We start from the raw sequence: 22019 nt of genomic DNA on the forward strand, positions 1-22019 counted from the left end.
CCAAGGCTCTAAAGTGGTCTCTGCTCTGTTTTCTGGAGGACTGCAGGAGGGGGAAGAGGCAAGAAGAGCAGTTCCATAGAGAAAAAGAGGTAGAGCCTTAAAGGGCTTAACATTCACAATACATGTGAAAAACCTCATGGAGAAAGGGATCACAGATCTGCCAATGAGCTTACTGTAAGGCATCTTAATAACAAAACTTGCAGGGGAAAAAAAGCCAACCAGTTGTTTTTAAAGATTTCAGTATTTCAAGATTTAAATATACAAGACCTATATATTTCTTCCTGGTATTGCCAAAACTTAAAAGGAAAGCAGCAAGCAGCAAACAAGCACTGAACATTAATAAGAGCAGCAAGCTGTAGTGCTATTTATTTATTCCAAGCGCTTCATCAAAAACAACTTTTATTCCAATGAGCACCATCTTATGGGATTTCTGTTTCAAAAACAGATTTCATGAGAACCAAATTTAGGATGTCAGATGTACTCTTGAATGATGGTTTCAAATAACTATATGCAGGCTCACATGCTTTGTTGATATGCTTCTGGATAATCAAATGATTTTTTTGGCAGTATTTTACAGCTTTACTTCTGTGAATTTTTTTCCTATAAAACATTCTTGCCATTGTAATTCATATATTAATCAAAATGTTGTGCTTATTAAAGAATGGCAATAATCCACCCCAGTTTTCATCCCAGGATTAGCAAAGATATCTGCCTCTCCACAGGCCGCAAGGATATGAACTTCCACAGTTCAGAAAAATTCCTTTGTGGTCACATTATTTTCATTAGGAACTGTGGATTTCTCCTGCATGCAGTCAAGCTACGACTGCAAAGCTGATGCAAGAGGGTCTAGAAGTTCCTTCCCAGACCTGTCACTTGGACAGGGAAAGGTAGAAAGGAAGCATTTTTCTTCCCAGAGGAAAGCTATCTTAAAGCTTCCAATAAATAAGTAAACCTCAAACCACAATGATACTGAGAGAGCGGTATGCATAGGAGAGAAACTATCTCAGAATGCAAACAGAGGTAATTCCAATGCAAAACTACACAACCCTTAACTGTTTTACTGTCCTCATCTGAGACAGGATTTGCAGAAGGTGTGCAACAACCCAGCTTCCTCTTTATTTTTAGGAAGTTGCTTCTTAAAAATTTGGATGAACAAGCTCATATATTGTTGAAACAACATTCACGCTGTTGGTAAATCTCAGAACACCATATTATTGAGGTACAGGCCCTTAAAACGATCCTGTGGAGTTGGTGTGTGTGTAAGAAGTTTACAGCTTCCTTTTTCAGACATTACCAATGTAATTGGTAGACAGTACTTCATTTGGAAAAAAATCTAGACATTCATTTCAAAATGCAAACGTTTGTGCTTCTAATGCTTCTTACCTGGCCCTAACTTGGAGATAGCATATAAAAGGTCATAGTTAATCACGGGGGTAGCATCTTCTACTTGCTTCCAACCAACAGGTGGAGAGGCAGGAGGTGAAATCAAAAACTGCTTGTCTGGATTGGGTGGTGCCAAATGTGAGCTTCCAATGTGTAAAGTCTGCAAAAAAAAAAAAAAAAAAATAGCATTAAAAGACCAAAGGTATTCCACTGTTATCAATGAATTCATTATTAGTGAGGAATTTTACGGTTTGGATAGATGTTATGCTGTAACAGGCACTCAAGGTGGCAGCACGTAACAATAGTATTGAAGAGAGCTACATGAAAGACCCAGTATACAAAGTACAGACAAGTCATCACATCCATTTACTCTGATGGAACATGCAATGAAGTGTGCACATCTGCGTCTTCTCATTATGAAGTTTTACAAAACTTTCATCAGAAAGTATCTGCCCTTAAAATACTGAAATAGGAGGAAGCTGGATATGGGCTTTAAGGTAAATGGTGTTGAAACTTATTACCACAAGCGAGAGTGGTGAGAATTCTAGAAGGTATATAAATAAACTGGCTCCTTCAGGACTGTCCCTAGGGACATCTGAAATAGACACACATAGGTTAATTTCCCCATTAAATTTACGGAGGAAAATACATAGCTACCAAAAAGCACCCAGATTAGCACATCTTAAGCAGCAGATGCTAGCCAGTCAGAAAGCTGCACTGAATGCAATCTTGAAGTACAAGAGATCTGCAGTAGTGAGAGCCAGATCAACAGGTAGGAGTCCTTAACGTGTGCTTCTACACTTTGGATTCCCTTACATACTATTTGAGCATTTTATTGTGTCTGTACTGCTGCCAAATACACTTGGCTTCCCCCACCCAATGGAGTTCTATCTTTAACTATGTTGATTACTATCATCTACTCTTCTTTCCCCAAGGGCAACAAAGCAACAAAGAAAGAGAGATAAGTGCAGAGTATGCTACAGGTAGCTTTGGAACAACCTAATCAAACCAAAAACTAAGCATTCATTAACATGACTGGAGACCTGTGGAAGCTTACCACTATTTAGCCACGCTTAATTCACTCCAAGAATAATCACAAAATGACATACCTGAGCAAAGTACAGTTTTATTTCCTTTCCAAGGAACTCTGTCTTGTGCAGCTGGACTCTTGCATCTGCCGCAGATAAAGGGTTACTGAAGTTTATTCGTACTCTTTTGAAGCTCTTAAAATACTGAAAGGTGATATCTCTGTCATATGTTCTAAACAGCGATTCAAATTTGGCCTGAAAAGAAAGGATCGAGAAGAGTCAATATGCAACACTGCGCATTGTTCTGAAGAAACACAGACATGAATAGAAGGAACACACCAGTACTCCTGAAGATTAGAGCCACTGTTACACCTTAGGTATCTTTGTCTTATTATCTATTTATTTTTAATTTTTCTAGCCTATCACTTGTTCTTTTTATAGTAGCTTTCCCCTTCCTTATTAAAAAATAGCTTATTATCAATAAATACCTTATTTAGCAGCATAATAGAAACATTAGTACTGTTAAGGTGTCGAAGAGAAATGCTTTCCTTACAAAATTAATATTGAAAGGCCTTGAAAAAAAGTCTGTCAAGCATGTCTTTGTCTAAGTGTGAAATTCTCAAGGAAACCAATACGAGACTTTTAACAGAAAAAAAAGGAAAAAAAATCCTATTTGCACACTAAATGTAATTTTCTTCAGTGACTCAGCAGACATAATAAAGGTCACGAACATCGCCTTTTATAACAGCTGTTGCTTTCATTTAGAAAAATGAACGTTAAGAAAATATATTATTACTGAATGCAGATTTAATAGCCTCTTCTATTTCTGGAGCTCAATCCTAAAAAGGCTCCTACTACGTCTTCTAAAAAGACCTAAGCACTAACCACAGAGCTTCTGAAGGGCCTCTGACACATTTTGACTTCTGACTGAGCTGTAAGTACAGGAGTTAAACCAGAATCTCATACCTCTACAGAACTGCAGCTGACAGGACTTCAGTACCCTAACTGCATTAAAAGGCTAAAGATGACCAATAGCTGGTCATGTCCTTGTTGCATTGGATGCATGTGCTCCTAGGGCACCTATGCAAACTTGACCTGATTATTTTTACTACTATTTTTACTTTATATAGAATTTATTTATTTGAGGATGCCAAATCAAAGGAAGAAGCGTAGGATGTTTTGAAGCTGGCATACTATTGCCATTGCACATTAGGACACAACCAGTTACAGCGATGGAGATGGATTGAGCAAGCTGGTATTTCTGGTATTTTCTCTTCATAAAAGCTTGCTGGAAGTTGAATATGAAGCTAAAATATGCAAATATACACAACTGCACTACCTCATTATTATTATTTTACGGTTTCATTTTGCATTAGTAGGAAAAGCAACAGATTACATAAGGGAGCAGTGATTGCTTCAAGATTTTTTCATTTTCCTTTCCAAAGAGTTCTGTTCCACAAACTCATCACAGCTATATACATAACCACTACATTCCAAAGATATATTAAACTAGAGCTGTCCTACTTCTTGTTGAGCCATATTTAAGATCCTTCAATATGAGATCTGATTACAGGACCCTTTGTATAGAAAGTTTCTATGTGTTAGCTTCCTGTACTGGAAAGACAGCTAGATGGAACTATGAAAATTATCTCTGCATTTCAAAGCCTTACTCATAAGTTACTTGGGAGAAAAAGAAAAAACATGTTAGAAAAAAACCCAATGTCAGTGTTCACATTCAGTTCAGAGAGAACCTGCAAGAGTTGTGCAAAATCTTGTTTTTTAAAGAGTGGGGATTCTATAGGTCATAAATATCATGCAAACAGGAGGACATTGAACAAAATGTTACTTTTGTCCTTGAGGTATCTTAGTCAACAATTCACTGTATCAGGACTGTATTACTCATGTTATATTCATTCTAATCAGTGAAGTACAGATCCAAGATAAGTGCTTAACAGTTCTAACATGATTAACATATAGAATGCCAAACAGAAAAGAACACATGAGAAAGCATGAAATGTACTGTAAGTTACAAGACCCTTACTACTAAGATCATAGCCCAAGCATGGCTGAAAGCATATGAAAGTGAAGAATACACTATGCAGACAAGAAGTGTCTGGAGTTAAACTTCTGATTTTTTTCAAAACCACACAGCTTAAGATCTAATAATTTTGAGAGTGAGATTCATTCATATCAAAGCATAACACAGCACCAATGTGACATTTCCTTGTAAGTAAAAAAGCTCTCAAGGTAAGCTGTGTTCTAACCAGTTACAAAAACAGTACCCACAGACTTGAGCACTCTGGTAGTCCAGATAAATAAAGCAAAAGAGAAAGCATACCCTTGTCTCTGCTTGATTGAAGACATCGCTATCTGCCACGCAGGCAATCAGGGAACTAAAGCTGTAGTTAAAATTTCTAAAATGCATTTTGCGCTTTGCTGAAGCGATACCTGCTGTTCAGCAGAAACCAATTACTTTTAAGGGAGCTGCTGGTTCTGCAGGCAGCGTTTATAAGGGAAACAAGTCCAGCCCCTCCGAAGGGGAAAAAAAAAAAAAAAAAAGCAAAGCAAAGGTTTCAGAGCATCCTGTATGTGACAGTGAATTCCTGAACAAAGTCCTGCATGCTTTGAGGCAGTCAGGAACAAAATGTAAGCTTCTACTGGAAAGAAGTGACGTCAGCACATTAGTCAGCTTCCCTATGCTAATTACCAGCGCTCGGGAGGATGGAAAAAGCAGCTGAGGTTTGCACAGCAGCTGCTTTATCAAGCCTCTTGCAGCATAGTTTCCACTGGTAGTAATTCCATTCAGCGCTCAGACAACATGCTCTTCATTGGAATGGGACAACCCATCTTAAGATGGAAAATGTTACTGCTAAAGGACCAAAGTCTAGAGTAATAGGCTGTAATTAGCCAGGAGGAAAATTTCAAGACTTCGGAATGGAAAACAAATCCCTCAGGTCAGTAGCTTTTAGTAAATTTTGGAAAAAATACACAGGCTGAAACTTAGAGATTAGGAGGGGTTCATTTGGGAAAATACTTTTTCCCTTTACAATGAGAATTCATTTTGAAGCTTTCTCCAGTGCAACTGGCTGGATTAGTTTCCATTCCCACTTTAATAAAAACTCAGTCTGAGCCCCATAAAATGAATTCTTTTAAACTAAAAGCTTCATCAGAAACCTACTGACAGGCTTTTAAAAGACAACCTGAGCTACATCATGGCAATAATGAGCTATGAAACTAAAGTTCCTGAACATTTACTGGTTTATGAATTTGTATCCTGACTTCAGAATGTTTCACAAGAAGCAGCAAGAACAACCTATATGTAAAAAAATCATTATAATTTTGAACTACTTCATTACATTTAAACTGAAGCTTTTACAAACTGTTTGGAACCTTCCCACGTAGATTTAGGTCAAAATTTGTAAGGAAGTCAAATTTAAGTGCATTTAGTTCATTTGACTAGAAAATGAGGTTATCACAGAATCATGTATTTTCATAAAATACTTGCAAACAATAAGCAGTTGTTAATTTTAGACCTTATTTCATACACATTTAATAATGCATAATTATTCACACAAATAGCCTTCTTGACATCCTCAAGCTTTACTTACTTGCTTGAAGCTAAAGATGGTTACTGTGTCATAGGCCAAAACCCCTGCTTTGCAGTCAAATTATCTGCTACTGCATATTAGCTGGCATATAAGCTACCTCAGTGTGAAAGGTAGTGGGCTTCCTTAGAAATCCATAGTTTAAAACAAGCTCAGCTCCAGAAAGAGGAGTTCAGAAGAACAATGCAACATTTAGCATAGATGCTATCAGTGAGATTAAACTCAAATCCTCAAATAAAGTAATAGATAACAAGGATCCTGAGCTCCTAACATACAGGCTGCCTGACAGACAGAAAGAGGAGAAGAATAAACAGCTCTTTCTCAAAGGTCACTAGAAGATGGGATGCAGTGTCTAACCTGTGACCCAACCATTCTGAGATTTGGACATGGCACACGTACACTGAAAACTGGTTTGAGTTCCCAAAATCACCACACCTGTACCCAGAAATGCAGATACGTTAAGATTCATAAGGAGCCACCATACCAAGGTGTAAACTACCTGAGGTAACACAGAAAATCATGCAGAGTATTTCTTGAATCCTGCCCTTGCTCTGGAATTAGGTCATCAACTGTCCTAAAGACTTCACAAGAGGAAGCACCAAGCATGACTCCATAGACCAGTGGTCTAGACGCTCAACTGGAAAAGATGGCCGTGAATCATTTGGGCATACAAGGAAACCAAAAATAGGTTTTCCACATCCTGAGGTGAATGCTGTTGCTACTGATAAGTAAATAAAAAAGGTCCCTGTGTAACCTGATGTGGAGTCAGAGTCATTTGGCATACTCTGAGGCTACCTAGGTGAGTGTATTTTGTGGGTGATAGGTAGAAAGGATGCTGTTTTGGAAGAGCCTCGTTGGACCAACATTGGAGTTTTCAAGCTGCTCAACAGAAGGAAGCCTCCAGGAAACTCACTGCAGACCTTTATAGCAAAGTGTATGAAAGCCTCCTAGCAGTTCAGTGGTTAAAGTTCTGAAGAAGTCCTATCATGGACTCAACTTCAAGTAGGACAGGTAGATTCTAGGTATGTACAACCCTTTGTTATTTCAGACTTACATTTGAGTCCAAATCTCATGAAGAATTAAAAAAAAAGAAAACCCCACAAGCAAACAGACTGCTACACCCAAGATCATCTACATGATACTGAGGGTAAGGCACAAGTCTTCCTACAGCCATTTTTTCACATCTAACCTCATAATTTAAAATAGGGCTAACACACTAAGTTGTGAGCCTACTAAAAGCCAAGAGTCCAAGTTATAAAACCACCATTACAAAACCCTGACAGTGTTGCAATGTTTCTTCTGTGTTGCTCACGTTCTTTAACATTTGCTAAACCCACATACTAATAAATTACCTGGAACAAGAACACTGCAACACTGTCAGCGCATGGGGATTTATGATTCTGATGCTATCAGGGTAGTATTTTTTTCCCTCCCTCATCTTCAGAGAGCTTGCTGCTTTGTGTTCTCTGAGACTCCCTACTGACCTCACGACTACAATACAGAAAAGAGAACACGGGTAAGATCACCTGCTTAAAGATATATACCTTCATCCAAGTAACAAATAAAATATTTGATATTTCACTGACGCAACAGAATGCTGCTGTACTCAATGATGAGAAATGAAATAAATAAGATTAAGGTGAAGTGACAAGCACAGTTGGCATCACAGTTCACCTTTCCATTAAAGGGTATGGATTTTGGAGCTTAATCCTTCATATTTGAGATCTGTCTCTACAAACTGCAGAGGAGAAACTCACTAAAATATTCCTTAACCTCAATAGCTCCTGACAGATGCTCCATTACTAGCACTTTCCAGGCAGAGAAATTTGACAGTTCGTTTTTGGGCTTGTTTTCTGAGGGAAAGGAAAAACAATGATTGAATGTCATAATTAGTTCTATAATTTAATCTCCACTTGCAATAAAATAGGTAAGAGGAAGAAATGAGACCAAAGAAGTAGAAAAAAGGCAAGTCACAAAAATGACTGGTTGCTGCTGATACGTACATCAAAGCCAACAACCTAAGAAAGAAAATTAAAAGAAATATGTTGGTAACTAAGTGAGCAAAACAATCACCTTATAGACTATAAATCAGAATGCAGACCACACTTTTTCCTCATCACTGGCATACTTCAATTACCCTTGGCGGTTGCTCCTTTTGGAGTCCCTGTACTCCCACTATATATACTTGCTGATCCTCTGCTATCAACATACAGTTTCTATTCCTGTCTTCACGTTAATTATCTTGCCTTCACCCTTATTTAGGGCAGGGATAAACATCCTACAGTTACCTGGAATGAATAATCATACTTGTTTCATCTTCCTAGTAGTTGGGAAAGGAGAAAGAGGAGCAGACAGTAAACAATAAACAACTTCCTACACAGAAAAGTCTAGAGTCAAAAGTTGTTCTAGAGACCTCACCTATATTGCTCTGCAATTTAAAAATAGGAAAGCTGCATATCTGTGTACAACAGAATGTGAAAAGCTGATAAACATTCCTTTCTAGAATTTAGCAGTAATCTAAACTGAAACAATCACTGAGTATGTGTTCTCAACAGCGGATTTTTTCAGCTCCCTCTAAGCGTGTTCTTCAAACTAACAGAGCAGGGAGGAAATGGTAACATTCTCCATGGTCAGGAAACTTTCATTTCCTTGCTCCTAGAACTTGAGAAATAGGTTGTTTTTCTGGGGCAGCTCTTTGTGTTGTTCGCTTGATCTTTTGTTATGGTTTTGTTTGGAAAATTACTGTGGCTTCTCTTGCTCATCAAGTGTCAGCTGGCCCACCCAAAAAACCAGGACTGAGGGTAGTGAGTTAAGTCACTTGCCTTATGACATCTGTACCATCCTTAGTCTCATTGTGCTATCCAAAAATAACAGCAAAAACAACAACAACAAAAATATATCTACTAACCCCACTTCCCACTAAACAAAAAATTCTCCATACATGAAGACCAAAAGGAAAAGTGCATGTGATTTCTTTTTGCAAATCCAACAGCATTTATTATCAAGTAAAAACAACTGACAGATCAATCATGTTTGTCTATATTCCTCTCCAAAATCCTTACTCGAGGCTGAACGCTGCAGTCTGACAACCGTGGTATCTAATTCAGAACACCAAAATGGCCGCACACCTACTTATGCAATCAGGCACTAACTCAGTCCTTGACACAGCTAAAAAAGGCAAATCCAGATCAGAATCAAATGGAATATATAAGAAAGGCATGGAAAAAGAAGGAGTCAGAATTATCATACAACTAATTACGGACAGTTTCTTCTGCTTTGTGATTAAAAAAAACCTGAAGTTTTCCCACAAAGCTGTACTTGTTGTTTTACTCATTTGTGACGTTATCAGAAAGATATTACAAGCAAGTAAGTATATACATTGAGTAGTGCGTTAGTAGAGGAATGCTCAAAAACCTTGAAATAATCAGTATTATAAGCTGCAAAAATTATTTGCAAATATATATATACAGAAATCACAGAGAGCAGAGCAATGCAAGTACACAGACTGGTTTTCCAAATTGCACGGAGCTATGTGAAGTGCATTAAGACAAGGTAACACCCACACGGTGACAAAATGGAAAAAGAGGCATGAAGCATGGAGCTAAGACTCATCATCAGCTCCTCTCATTAACTTTGTTTATAATGTGGAACAGCAAACACATGACCCTTCACTATTTCATATGTGAATAAGCATTTTAGTCACAATTTCCAGGCATAAGAGTAGAGACAAAAATTTGTGCAGCTTCAAAATTTAAGCATCCATTATGGCATCTATATCATACCGCATAGTACGGTACATAAGGGAAAAACCCCTTTGTCTTCAGTACAAGTTATGCCAAGCACCATATGGGAAAGCCTTAAAAAAAAAGTATTAAATGGCCACAGAACTCTGAACTGCACAGTATTTTCAGACAGAAAAAAAAACAGCTTCTCAGAAATAATGCTTGAATACTTGTCACAGAACACTAATCCAGCACAAGTATCAGTACCACATTTGGCATGTCAGAGTAGATTTATTGCAGATAGACAAGGCTAAAAGCCACTTCTCTGAGTGTAACATCACCTCTGCTTTTGACTTAGCTGTTCTGGGAAAAGCTTTTCTTCTTTTAAATGGAAGACACAACAGAAGAGAGAGCGACCATGTTTAAAGATGTTAAGTTCCAATACTTGGAGGGAGCTTATAAGCAGAAGGGGGACCAAATTTTTGTATGGTATGTATCTAATAGGAAAAGTGGGATAAGCTTTGAACTAAAAGAGGCAAAATTTAGGTTGACCGTTGAAAGAAATCCTTTCCACAGAGGGCGGTGAGGCACTGGCACAGCTGCCCAGAAAAGCTGTGGTACCCCATCCCTGGAGGAGGCACTCAAGGCCAGGTTGGATGGGGCCCTGGGCAGCCTGAGCTGGTGGGGGGCAGCCCCAAAACAGGAGAAAGTTTGATTTTTTGATTTCAAACTATCAAAATCAACCTTCATAAAGATAAGCTGTTGCTTAAAAATGAATGAAAATGTCTGGAAAAGACTGTTCAATTCAGCTCACGTTTGGAGAAAAGGAGATGCAAGAAAAAAATCATTCAATCAGAAGTTAAAAACCACTATGAATCTTTAACTAAGACAAATGGCAATATGAGTATTCTCACAGTCAGATACAGTTGGATTGCTGATTTATTTATATTTAAGTAGAAAAGGGGAAGAAAAAGTAACAGAGACAATACAATCTAACTCATGGAATCAGTGCACGTGTCACACAAGTTGAAGCCAACTATGGAAAGGGAAGGGCAGGAAATCCTTACACAACTCATCTGTTTTTCCTTAAACTTTTTAAGGGCTTCTATAAATATAGGTTATCTATATAAATCTTTTCCTCAGAGCAGAAACTGGAAAGAAAAAAAAAAAAAAGCAAGAAAAAGGAAATAAATATAGATGATCTTTGGAGAATTTCAGCTGAAAAAGAACATGGACTTTTAAAACAAAGTGTATTATTAAATCAAGTTTGTATACTATAGAAAAAGTATCTGTAAACTATTTACAGCAGTTGGAAGCTATTGAAAAAGAAAAAGGCCCTCCCTTCCCCCATCATAAAGTGCTATATCATAAGCACTAGGCAACTATGAAGTAAAGGAAGCCACAGTAACTGGGAAAAGCCACCAACAGACTGACTCAGGGTTATTTATTTGAATACTAGAGTAAGAAAAAATAATAATCTAGAAAGTAATTAACAGATAGGTGGATCTGCAAGATGAAACAATTGGAGAAAGTAGGAGACAGACAAGTTATATGAATCAGCTACTAAAACAAAAATGGCCTCTCAATTATTTCAAGTGAGGGGGCACCTTCTGAAGATGAACACTTCGCTTTGTAAAGAACAAACAGCTGTAAAGTTATTTATAAGTTAGATTCAGTAGAGGGAGAAGTCCAGGGGACAGGGCACATGCTTACTGTTGGAATCACAAATTCTTCACACATCACACATACTCTAACAGTTACCACAGCTGGAGTGCTGCAACACTGCCTCTGCACGTTGCTCATGCAACACAGTGAGCTGAGGGGCATTAAGGAAACTTTGGTACTGGCCTTACACACTGGTATCTAAAAAAATTTAAATACCAAAGGCTGTCTTTTAAATAGCTGTTGGTTTTGTTTTTTCCTGTGAGTAACACATTCATGAGAATAAAATCTTCCTATCAGCACTTCATTCTTTATAATACCATTTCAGGAAAAAAAATATATGTGTCTGGCTCTCTAGTATTATGACACACACTGATCATCACACGTGCACTTGTGGCCAAGAAGGCCAATGATATATCCTGGAGCGCATTAAAAAGAGTGTGGCCAGTAGGTTGAGGGAGGTGGTAGTTTCCCGATGCTCTGCTCTGGTGAGGCCACTTCTGGAGTTCTGTGTCCAGTTCTGGGCTCCCCATCTTGAACAGAAATACAGGGATCTCCTAGAGAGAGTCCAGTGGAAGGCCTCAAAGACGATGAGGGCCTGGAACATTTTCCTTACGAGGGAAGGCTGAGACAGCTTGGCCTGTTCAGCATGGAGAAGAGAAGGCTGAGAGGGCACCTTACAAACACTCACAAATATCTAGAAGATGGGAATCAAGCAGATGGAGGCAGGCCTTCTTCGAGGGTGTCCAGCAAAAGTACAAGGGGCAGTGGACACAAACTAAAACATAGTAAGTTCCATTTAAACATGAGGAAAAACTTTAATGTGAGGGTGGCAGAGCACTGGAACAGGCTGTCCAGAGAGGTGGTAGAGTCTCCTTCTCTGGAGATATTCAAAACCTACCTGTATGCTTTCCTGTGCAACCTGCTGTAGGGAACCTGCTTTAGCAGGGATTGGACTCAGTGGTCTCCAGAGGTCCCTTCTTACCCCATGACTCTGTGATAACAACGACAATAATGCCACCATATAAACTGAAAATATTCTAAAACAAACCGAAGATTCTAAGATACTTTTATCTCACATTGTGTCTTCAATATAACAGAGATGATCACAGAAGACAATTTGAAGAAAAAAAAAAAGGCAAAAAATTGATATGTTATTATTATTTGTGTCATCATCTACTTATCTATTCTCCCTACTCAACATTGAAATCAAAAGTTACCATGAGACACTGGAACAGGTTGCCTAGTGAGGTTGTGAATGCCCCCTCCTTGGAAGAATTCAAGGTCAGGCTGGATGGTGCTGTAAGCAACCTGGACTTTGTTCCTGCCTATAACAGGGGGTTGGAACTAGATGATCTTAAAGGTCCCTTCCAACTCAAACCATTCTACGTTTCTATGATTATAAAGCATGAATCATTGCATGTTAAAGATCCACATAAATCAGTTTAAGAAGCCTAACTACTTTTTTGAGCAATCTAAGCTAAATCTAGTTTTCAAATCTGTTCTGGCACAGCTAGATAGTGTTTCAGAGGTTTCTGAATCTATGCACAATGATCTCTATGATTACTATTTCCCATCAACATGTTAGATTGAGTTCCAAAGTTATTTAACGCAAGAAAACTCTGAACTCTGAAGCCAGCTATCATTTCAGCTGATGACTTTGGAAGTTGCTAGTAGAACGCTAATCTTTGTTTCAGCAGGACTTAAACCATTAACCTTACTCTTCAATTTCAGAATGCAGTAAAATATGACATAACCTACAACATACTAAGTGAAAATTTCAAAACAAGTGATATCTGGTAGGGGAAAGGAAAACCCAGTCGTTCTAGTCTGATTAAACTCAAACAGAACTGAAATTTTTGAGCTGCAATGAAACTTCCATTATCACATTTGGGAAATGAAATCAGTTCACTATGGAGGGTGTTCAACAACAGCATTTTATCATCAGTTCTATCTGTATTTTCTTATTTGAGAAAACAAACCAACAACTAGGAATTCTGCAGCCTGGAAATTCTTCCAAAACCAACACACTCCTCAAAGTTCATGGAAGTAAGAAAAAAAAAAAAAAAGGCAGCCTGGTCCATTGCTGCAAGAAGAATTTTGTTTATTTTCCTATTCTGCTACACAGCAAGGTGCTACCTATACTCAATCTGTGGTGTTTCTTAGCACTATTCTTGTGGACATCTGAGAATTTGGGTATAGTCTTACATCCAGAGATAATACACCAATCTCATTATATGTACTCCCCCTCATGGATAGAGCACAGCTGACTCAAAATCTTCAAGAGCTATTATTATTCTTCGACGCCATTTGCTGAAGTAGCATTCTGGTTTGCCTGTGGTCTCATTACTTTATAGAGTGCTTTTGTTTGGTATCTCCTCAGCAGACACCAAAACCCATAATAAAGTTTTGTCTAATCAATAATTCTTTACAGCTACCACTATTTCTTTTCCCTTTACTTAAAATTTCTTAGCTTTCAAATACATGCGAACTGCAATCTACACTGGCTTCAGAATCTGTCAGCCTACTGCTTTTCTTGATCTTAATTCAATAACTTTTTACATAATAGAAGGAAAAAACTTGGCAGAAGGTTATCTGCATCTATTTCTATTGTTTCAAAAGGAAAATAAAGAAGAAAACCTGCTCAAATTAGTTCAAACAGATGCTCATAATTCCATTAAGAAGACTGAAACTACAGATTACGCCCTGAAGCTGCATGTCCATCACCTACAGCAGGGGCATCACACCAAGGATCCTGTCCTTTCAGCAGAAGGCATCCAAGATTCAGACCACAAGTGTGCATCACTATGGATGTCAGTGAGGATGTCTACAAAGCCAAGTGCTGAATTCAGCCATTTGTCTGCACACAGAACCTATGCACATTACAATGACTGATGTATTAAAAAAAAACAAAAATGCAAATAAACCACTGATTATTTCTTTTAGTTACAGATTCCAAAAGCATTCCCAAGAAGAAAAGTGTTGTTTTGTTTTGTTTTTACTGAACAGACTTATATATATATATATTTACTAGGAGCTTAAAATGCACTAATTGTCATTCTTACATTGCATAGTCTGCTATGTTCAAACAGAATATAAAGAGCTGTGCTCTATCAAAGAAGGGCTATTTACAGATCAAACGTGTGACGGTTTTCCAGCCAACCATGAGAAAAATACCTACACAGTGCACTTAATCCTTCCTTGGAAAAATCCATGACTTACACTTCCATTTCCAAGCATTAAACATTAAATTCCTGTTCACTGACTGGTAACATAAAAGTGGTAATTTGGAAATTCCACAAGAGAATATTTGAGTAACCAACTACACTCTTCTAGAGATATTTTTAATATAGCAACTATAATTCAAAATTTAAAAGCTCTTTGTAACCTATTTTTACTCCTGCAATGAATTTACTCAAACAACCCACAGTAGATGGATTGCAATTTTGCTCTCATTCAAGTATTCTGATGGAAATAGACGTCTGTCATACAGTATATTTACTGACAACTATTTTCCCATTCATATTAAAAATATCATTCCACTTGGAAAAATGACTTTGAAGTGCTGAGAAGTAGCATTCAAAATACAGAAAATTGCAGTGACTGAACAGAACAGTGGACTTCTGAATGAGGTATTTTAGAATCTTATATACTGCAAGTACTCATAGAATCATAGAATGGCTTGAGTTGGAAGGGACCTCAAGGATCATGAAGCTCCAACCCCCCTACCACAGGCAGGGCCACCAACAGCCATAACTAATACTAGACCAGGCTGCCCAGGGCCCCATCCAACCTGGCCTTGAGCACCTCCAGGGCCTCTAGAAGAGATAAACAACTTCTGTTCAATTATGTTTGTTCCATTGCAAAAAATATTTTTAAATAAATAGCAGGCAAAATGAGAATGAGTAAATAAGACCTCCATTGCGCTGTTGGTATACATGGATTGATTATACAAGCCAGCTATTCAAATGGCCTAACACCTGTGCAGAACCAGCATGAAAGTGGTCTTGAGTAAGTTGGCTGAGAACACATCTTCCTACATAAAAACATGGAACAAGTCCTTCTCCTTTGTTCAAGGAATGATGCTTACTGAGTGAACGTATTAACCTGAACTGCATGACCATGAAACAATTATTACTAGTTCTCCTGATCAGCACTAAAATTCCAACTTGCTCACCTTCACCTTAAAGCTATCCAGTACTTTGGAGCTACAAAGAGTCCAGTCTGGAATAAATTCTGTCTCTTTGGTAGAAGAGCAAGAAATATTTGTGACTGCTGTACACCTAGGAAATACGTCAGCAAGTCCACAGAGCTTTTTCACCTGGAAAGCAGAAAACAGTCATTATAAATACCACCTTAAAAGGCTGGGAATTTCTGAGGAATATTCAATAAGGGCCTGTAACCCTGTATCTATCTCTGAACAATCTCCTTGGGACATTAATTAGTCCTTCAAAAGAAACTCTGAAAGTCCATAATAAGCAACACATTCTCTTTCCCTCCCCTCCCCCTTCCAAGTTCCTCCACAAATGGATAAATCCAGAAGTCAAATGTACCTTACAGAGATAGGGAGAGTTTTTTCAACGTCATCAGACAAAGAAAAGAAGATTGTCTTGAGTGTCTCCGCAATCAAGGCACAGGGATAAAGACTTAAAGTACAGAATACAGTGATTAAAAATAGTTGTGCGAAAATACTGATGGGACAGAGCAGGAAGATGATCAAGAAAAAGGCATGCAAAGCCCAATTGCAAGATACTCTGTTTGGCATTAGTCAGCCAGTCAGGTTTTGTGAGCCTCCAGACAAGCTAGAACAAATACCAGTGTGTGCTGCCATACATAAAAAAGGGAGAATTCAGTGTTTTAGAAGGTGGCTCTCAGGAACACACATGCAGAGTTAAAACAGACGATTGTTCTCAGTCTGTGCAATATGCTTAGTGTATAAAGGAATCTGCAAGCTTTAGGACCTTCACAGAAGGGGGGGTGGGGGGTGGAGGGAGGACAAAACACAAATTACCATAGGAAAATCTTCATTTTCTGTTGAATTTCCAGAGATTTTTCAGAGCAAAATTTAGAAATGAACTGAGGCTAAAGATAGCACATACCTCAGATGATTTATAAGGACTACATCCTGACTTGTAACCTGGAAAGTGTATGCTCTTTAGTAAAGCCAAGAAGAGCACACATGCTAAGGACAGAAATAATTAACTATCCAGTAAAAGTGTACCAGAATCAGGGAGAAAAAGAATCCTGATAGGCAGAGAAGTACAGTTATGGGTTCAAGATTGGCTCTATATACAGAGACAAGGAGGATATCTTTTTCAGTGTTAACGCAATGTTACCTTGCATTGCTAACAAGTTTTTATTTTAAAAGCTTTCATATTAGAAAGATTAAATGCAGTCATCTTCGAAAATAACAGCAGGAACTGAGACTAGACAGTCAACATTCACAGCTTCACATCTGTGCAAAGATGTCAGTAACTCCAAGCACCAACAGCCCCCACCAGGCTTTGGAATCAGCTGGTGCAGTCACAAGAACTATGGTAGGATTTGCTCAAACAAAACAGGCTCCCATCTTAAACAGTGCCCACAGAGAAACGCAAGCAGAGGAGGAAAGTTCAGGAAAGCAAGCAAGAAAATCCTCTGAACACCATAAAAACTTGAAGATTTCCCAAAATTATCTACACCTTTTACCTGATACTACATTTCTCACTTGATTCAAAATAAGCATTTTTAGAAATGTTGCATGAGAGTCAAAGAGCTCATTTGCGATCACTTGCTATTCTAGCAATAACTTTTCTTATTTACGTATTTCCATGGTTTGTATAAAATCATGGAAAGTTGCACTATTTCCTGATAGCAGAAGGTGTAGACTGGTCACTCATCTGACTAACTCATTCCACTGGGTTTTCCATGTGATTCATGCATACTGTACTCTATTTTCCTGGAAAACATTTCACAAAGTCTGTACAAGATGTAAAGTACTATAGATTCATTGTCTAGTTTTTAAACTGTAGGTCTTTGAGACTCTCTCTTTAAGAGCAAACAGCATTCTTTTAATAAGTTCATGCTATAAAACACATTTTTGTTAACTCAAGCACTCCTACACCCAGGATGACTGCTATCATGATAAACATGCACACACTCGTTCTCAAAATGTTACTCGAGGCTTACACGCAGTTCTACTTAGACATATAACCAGACTTAGTACATCCTTTAATAGTACATTTTATCCTCTCTTGCCTGTCCTGATCCTGACATCGCTATTTTATGTCTTGATTCTGTTCCCAGTTGAAGTTAATGCCATAACATCGCCACTTTCCCAAACGAAAGGAGGATCAAGTCCTTATCTGTAAGCTCCTCTTAATAGGGTTTTATACTATTTAGATGTTGCCAACAAAATTATGGGGGCAGGGAAGGACTCTGAAACTACCAACAAATAAGGATTTAACTATTTAATACAACTGAAGTTAAAACTATAAGGACAGGCTGACAGCTGATTTCATAGCAACCTCAGATGCTAAAGACTGATAAGTTGCAGCAAAAAATAACCCTTAAAGACAACCAGGGCTGTAGGCAGATCTGATGTCCTCTCCATTAGCTCAACAAGGGCTACCACGTTTAAACAGCAGGACACTTTATCCTCTGTCAGTATATAGATGAGAGAGGGAAAAAATAATAGTCATCAATTTGAACCTTAAATCTACAAAACACCATTAGAGGAATTAAAGTTTGCCCATTAATAATTCTTGCTTCTTTACAGAATTACTAACACTGGCCACATTCAAGATTTAGATGATGTTGCACTTGAAGTTAAATTTTTGTGGGCCCTTAAGAGGAGCATCATCTCTGAAAATAATTCTCAACCAAATCCTGAGACTTATACCTCAAGAAACTGGAAATGATTGAGGGGCAGGAGGCAACGATTTGATTTGTTACAAAAAACAACAACCAACAAACAGCAACTACGAAAGCAAATCTAAATGCTTATTCTTCCTCAGAAATAAAACGAAGAAAACTATATACACGCTTTTCTACTTCATTTCCTGTGTAATCCCATTTACTAGAACTTCAGTCAGAGACGCACTAGGAAACAGGATGGTGGCTATATATATTATTTTTTTTTGTAAGGAATACCTGTGACTCTATTGTAAGTCTGTTCTTTTTTTGGAAATCAAAACATTACCAAGAATTTGTTTACATAAAGGAACCATAAAATAATTACAAGTTTCCTGAAACTACTTGCCAGACTTGTTTCTAAAATCCCTTCTGGTGTCAGGTCAACACAGTGGGGCTGTCTTCAGTACTTGGGCAAAATTCTGTGTACTCTGATCGAGTCTGAGTCAGGATGATACTACTTAAACAAATGAGCCTTCAAAGGAGTTCTCAGGACCCTCACCTCCTCTCATTTTCATTAAGAAATTTAAGGGAATGAAGTTCTGTTTTGTATGCAGATAAGCTCTGGGTAGAATGAAATTATATGTAATCATGTTTCACATTTATATGTGGGTTGCTCCGGCTGTGCAACAGGTTGGTTTCTCTTGCCAGACATTCCTTCCTGCTTAATAGGACAATCGATTACCCAGTTCTTCCTTGCCCAGACAGTCTGATGTAGCACTGCTCACATTTCTCACTGCTTGAGTTTGACTTACAAATTTCGTTTCCATGCAAGCTTTGCAGCCCTTGCTTCAGGCAGGCTTCATTGGACTTCCCATTAAGGTCCCCTTCAAACTTATTAGAAGCATTTTATCAGTTTTAGAAACATATTTTGCCTTACATATAAGTAAAAGAGTTCTATCAAAATAGGAATGATTTCCTCCTGGAGGTTAAACAACATTGAAACTTCAATGGGACACTGAACAGGTACATAATTTCTCAGGTTTCCGTACCGCTTTAAAACTTCTTGTTTACCTGCTTTCATAGTTTCCCCAGAGCACTTTTCTGGATATCACAACCATGAAGTCTTTTCTTGAGCCAAGGAAGAAAGGCACAGAGCTCCCTCCAGGGCACTGCCCTAAACTATTCTTAGTCTGCTCTGACTGCCACTCTCCAAGGTATTTCTGAGGAACTTCATTAAGTCACTGCAACAATAAAGCCTTAGTCAAAGGAAAGACTGCTATTGTATACTTAGCATTTAAATAACTACAGAAAGGGAGATATCTTTCCCATGCGAACTGTTAAGGCTTATCACTTTTCCAGATGAATTATGTCTTGATTACACTACTTCTGTAAAAAGCTTGGAGATTAAATGCTTTATTTCACAGTTTTGCTATGAGGAAAAAAAAAAAACCCAATGTACTTTAATACTTCATAAGATCAACTTGTGTGCAATTAATACATACTCTTTTAGGAGTTACGGTTTCATAAGCACTATTTTTACACAAAGGTCATTTCTCAAAGTCACTTCGTTTTGACGGCCTCTAAGAAAAGCAGTACCTTGGTTGTTTCTAAAGCCAACCGAGAAAATTTCAGCTGACATTTCAAACCTGAACAAGAAAGCTTACAAGTATATCCAGTTCCATGTTATGCAAACTAAACGTTAGAAAGTTTTTGCAAATTTAAATACAAAGTAATTACATAATCTTCAAATTAGACAATATGTAATGCAAAGTACTAACCATAGGAGTCAGCGAAAACAGAATTGGGAGGGATTAAACAATAATGCGTGAAGATGTGATGGGAAAAAAAAGATGTGGGTAGGTAAACAAAAAATTATCTTAAGAAATGACAGTCATGAATTTACAAGAGAAGCTGCATTGTCAGCTGTAAGAAAGAGTCATCTGTCTGCGTTAAGGCTCTACCAGAAACTACCAGTTACATTAAAGATAAATCAGCTTGCAGTAACAAACCTTCCCAGGGTATGTTTTTCCTCTGGCAAAGAGAGAGAGAAAAAAAGATCACAGTAATGCACTGTAATACTTGGGAAAAGTTCTTTAAATTACTCCACTGCAAGCTGTTTTTGTCTGTAATCACACCACAAGTGCAGGATGTAGCAATTACAGTAATTCCTTCACTGTCTGATATGGATGAGGCACCAATAAAATAAATACAATCAAGTCTCTCTGTTCAGTAGTAAGTTTAGGTGTCCCACAAACAGTATGTTAAAAATAAGACTATCCACTTCAACACTGGAGAACTAGAACTAGCTGGTTGGGTTGCCATGTTAAGACTTTTAAAGCCCCTATTTGCCTACGGTCATACTTTGTTTTTACATTTACAGATCTAAGAACTATTCTCCCCCCAAACCCTCACGAGGTATCACGCAGACAACTTCTCAGTTTTCCCAGCCTTTACTCCCACTAGATACATCCAGCTGTTCATAAAGAACACAGCTGATCTTGCTGAACAAGACCCCCATTCAGCATAACTGGCACCCAGCACTCTGCCAATTCCCCTGTGCCAGAAGCCACAGGTTTTCCTGCCAGAAAGTTGCCCTGCTGCACAAGGGCCTGAAACGGACCCGAGTTCCTTCACTGACACAACCCCAGTGCTTCTGGGCTGCATTAGCACAAGCCAGTGATAGCTGTATCTTTAAGTGGCCTTATTACACCATGGTTTTGAAGCAGTGAAGTTTTGCAGCTGTTCTTTGTTTTCTTTTTGCTCTGCTTACATGGGATCTTTTACCTCCTATTTAAAGCTTAGATTTGCCACAATATTGCTTGGGCAATATTTCAGGATTAAGTGACAGAACAAGTACACTTAAGATACTCAGTTAAACTATAAGTCTCAAACAGTGAGCTTCTAGATTTTAACTTAGGTTTTCTCTATGGAAGGGGAATATGGAAGCAAAGAGGTCACAGATTCAGAGATTTAAATCTCTGTTTTCCAACTGATCAATAGATACTAAGAGATCAGAAGCTAATTATTATCATTTAGTCTGGTTCTTCTATAACCTTGGAATTTTATTTAGAAGCTATATTAGATTTTCCTTTTTTAAAGCATCATATGCCTTCTGCTTCAGTACTTACCAAGGTACTTCAGAGAATAGGTCTAATACAAAGAACTTCAAGAACCAATGAACCGTGGGAAAGAACTCACCACCAACACCAAAACAGATACCACTGCTGTAATCTGATTTCCAGACCCAGGGACACCGTGAACACCATCAATTCAGGTCCCAGCTATGTCATGAGACTTCTTCAAGTGCCCATATTGCACAAGTTACCTCTGTGTTTGACTCTTAAGTTTCTCCATTTACTTCTGCAGTAATCTACAGTAGGATGGTCCATAAAATATTCCTAAATGAACAAAAATCAGCTACTTAAATAAAAGCTAGTTCAGAACATTTTTAGAGAGACAACCTTGATTCAGGCCACAGTGAGATGAGAGTTTGACAAAGCTGCAGAAGCTTGTTCATGCATAACACTTAATGCTAGGAATGCTGCAAAAGCCTGATGACAATTCTCTGATAGTTTCTAAGAAACTAAACTCTGCTATTAAGCAAAAAACAAAACAAATAATAATAATAAAATGCAAACCCAGCCTCAGAGGCTGCAGCAGATAAATAGCTACAGCCCTATTACTTTGCCCACTTCAGGGTCTTCAAATGTGAAGTCTCTGCCTTAGTGATGAGGGCAGCAGTGTGCAGAGCAACTGTTAAGAGAATGGCCTCCTCCAAAATTGTT

The 22019-nt window shown here is 38.1% G+C and overlaps 1 protein-coding gene across 3 annotated transcripts in view; it reads right to left on the bottom strand.

The window, feature by feature from the left end:
* The window catches only part of RCAN1 (regulator of calcineurin 1), a 38668-nt gene that overhangs the window by 3395 nt on the left and 13254 nt on the right, over positions 1-22019 (bottom strand). The window contains exons 1-3 of one of the 3 annotated variants that reach the window (XM_085547760.1): positions 12302-12439; positions 2493-2666; positions 1384-1543 (exon numbers count right to left, since the gene is read on the bottom strand). In XM_085547760.1, coding sequence (XP_085403886.1) covers positions 1384-1543; positions 2493-2666; positions 12302-12424 — 457 coding nt within the window. In that variant the 5' untranslated portion in view covers positions 12425-12439. Of the gene's footprint in view, positions 1-1383; positions 1544-2492; positions 2667-4749; positions 5908-12301; positions 12440-22019 lie in introns of those variants that run through there. The other 2 variants (XM_015882082.3, XM_015882068.3) reach the window with 2 other exon arrangements.

Source organism: Coturnix japonica, chromosome 1, assembly GCF_054131305.1.
Source record: "Coturnix japonica strain WE chromosome 1, WE-NBRP24, whole genome shotgun sequence".
NCBI classification, from domain to species: Eukaryota; Metazoa; Chordata; class Aves; order Galliformes; family Phasianidae; genus Coturnix; species Coturnix japonica.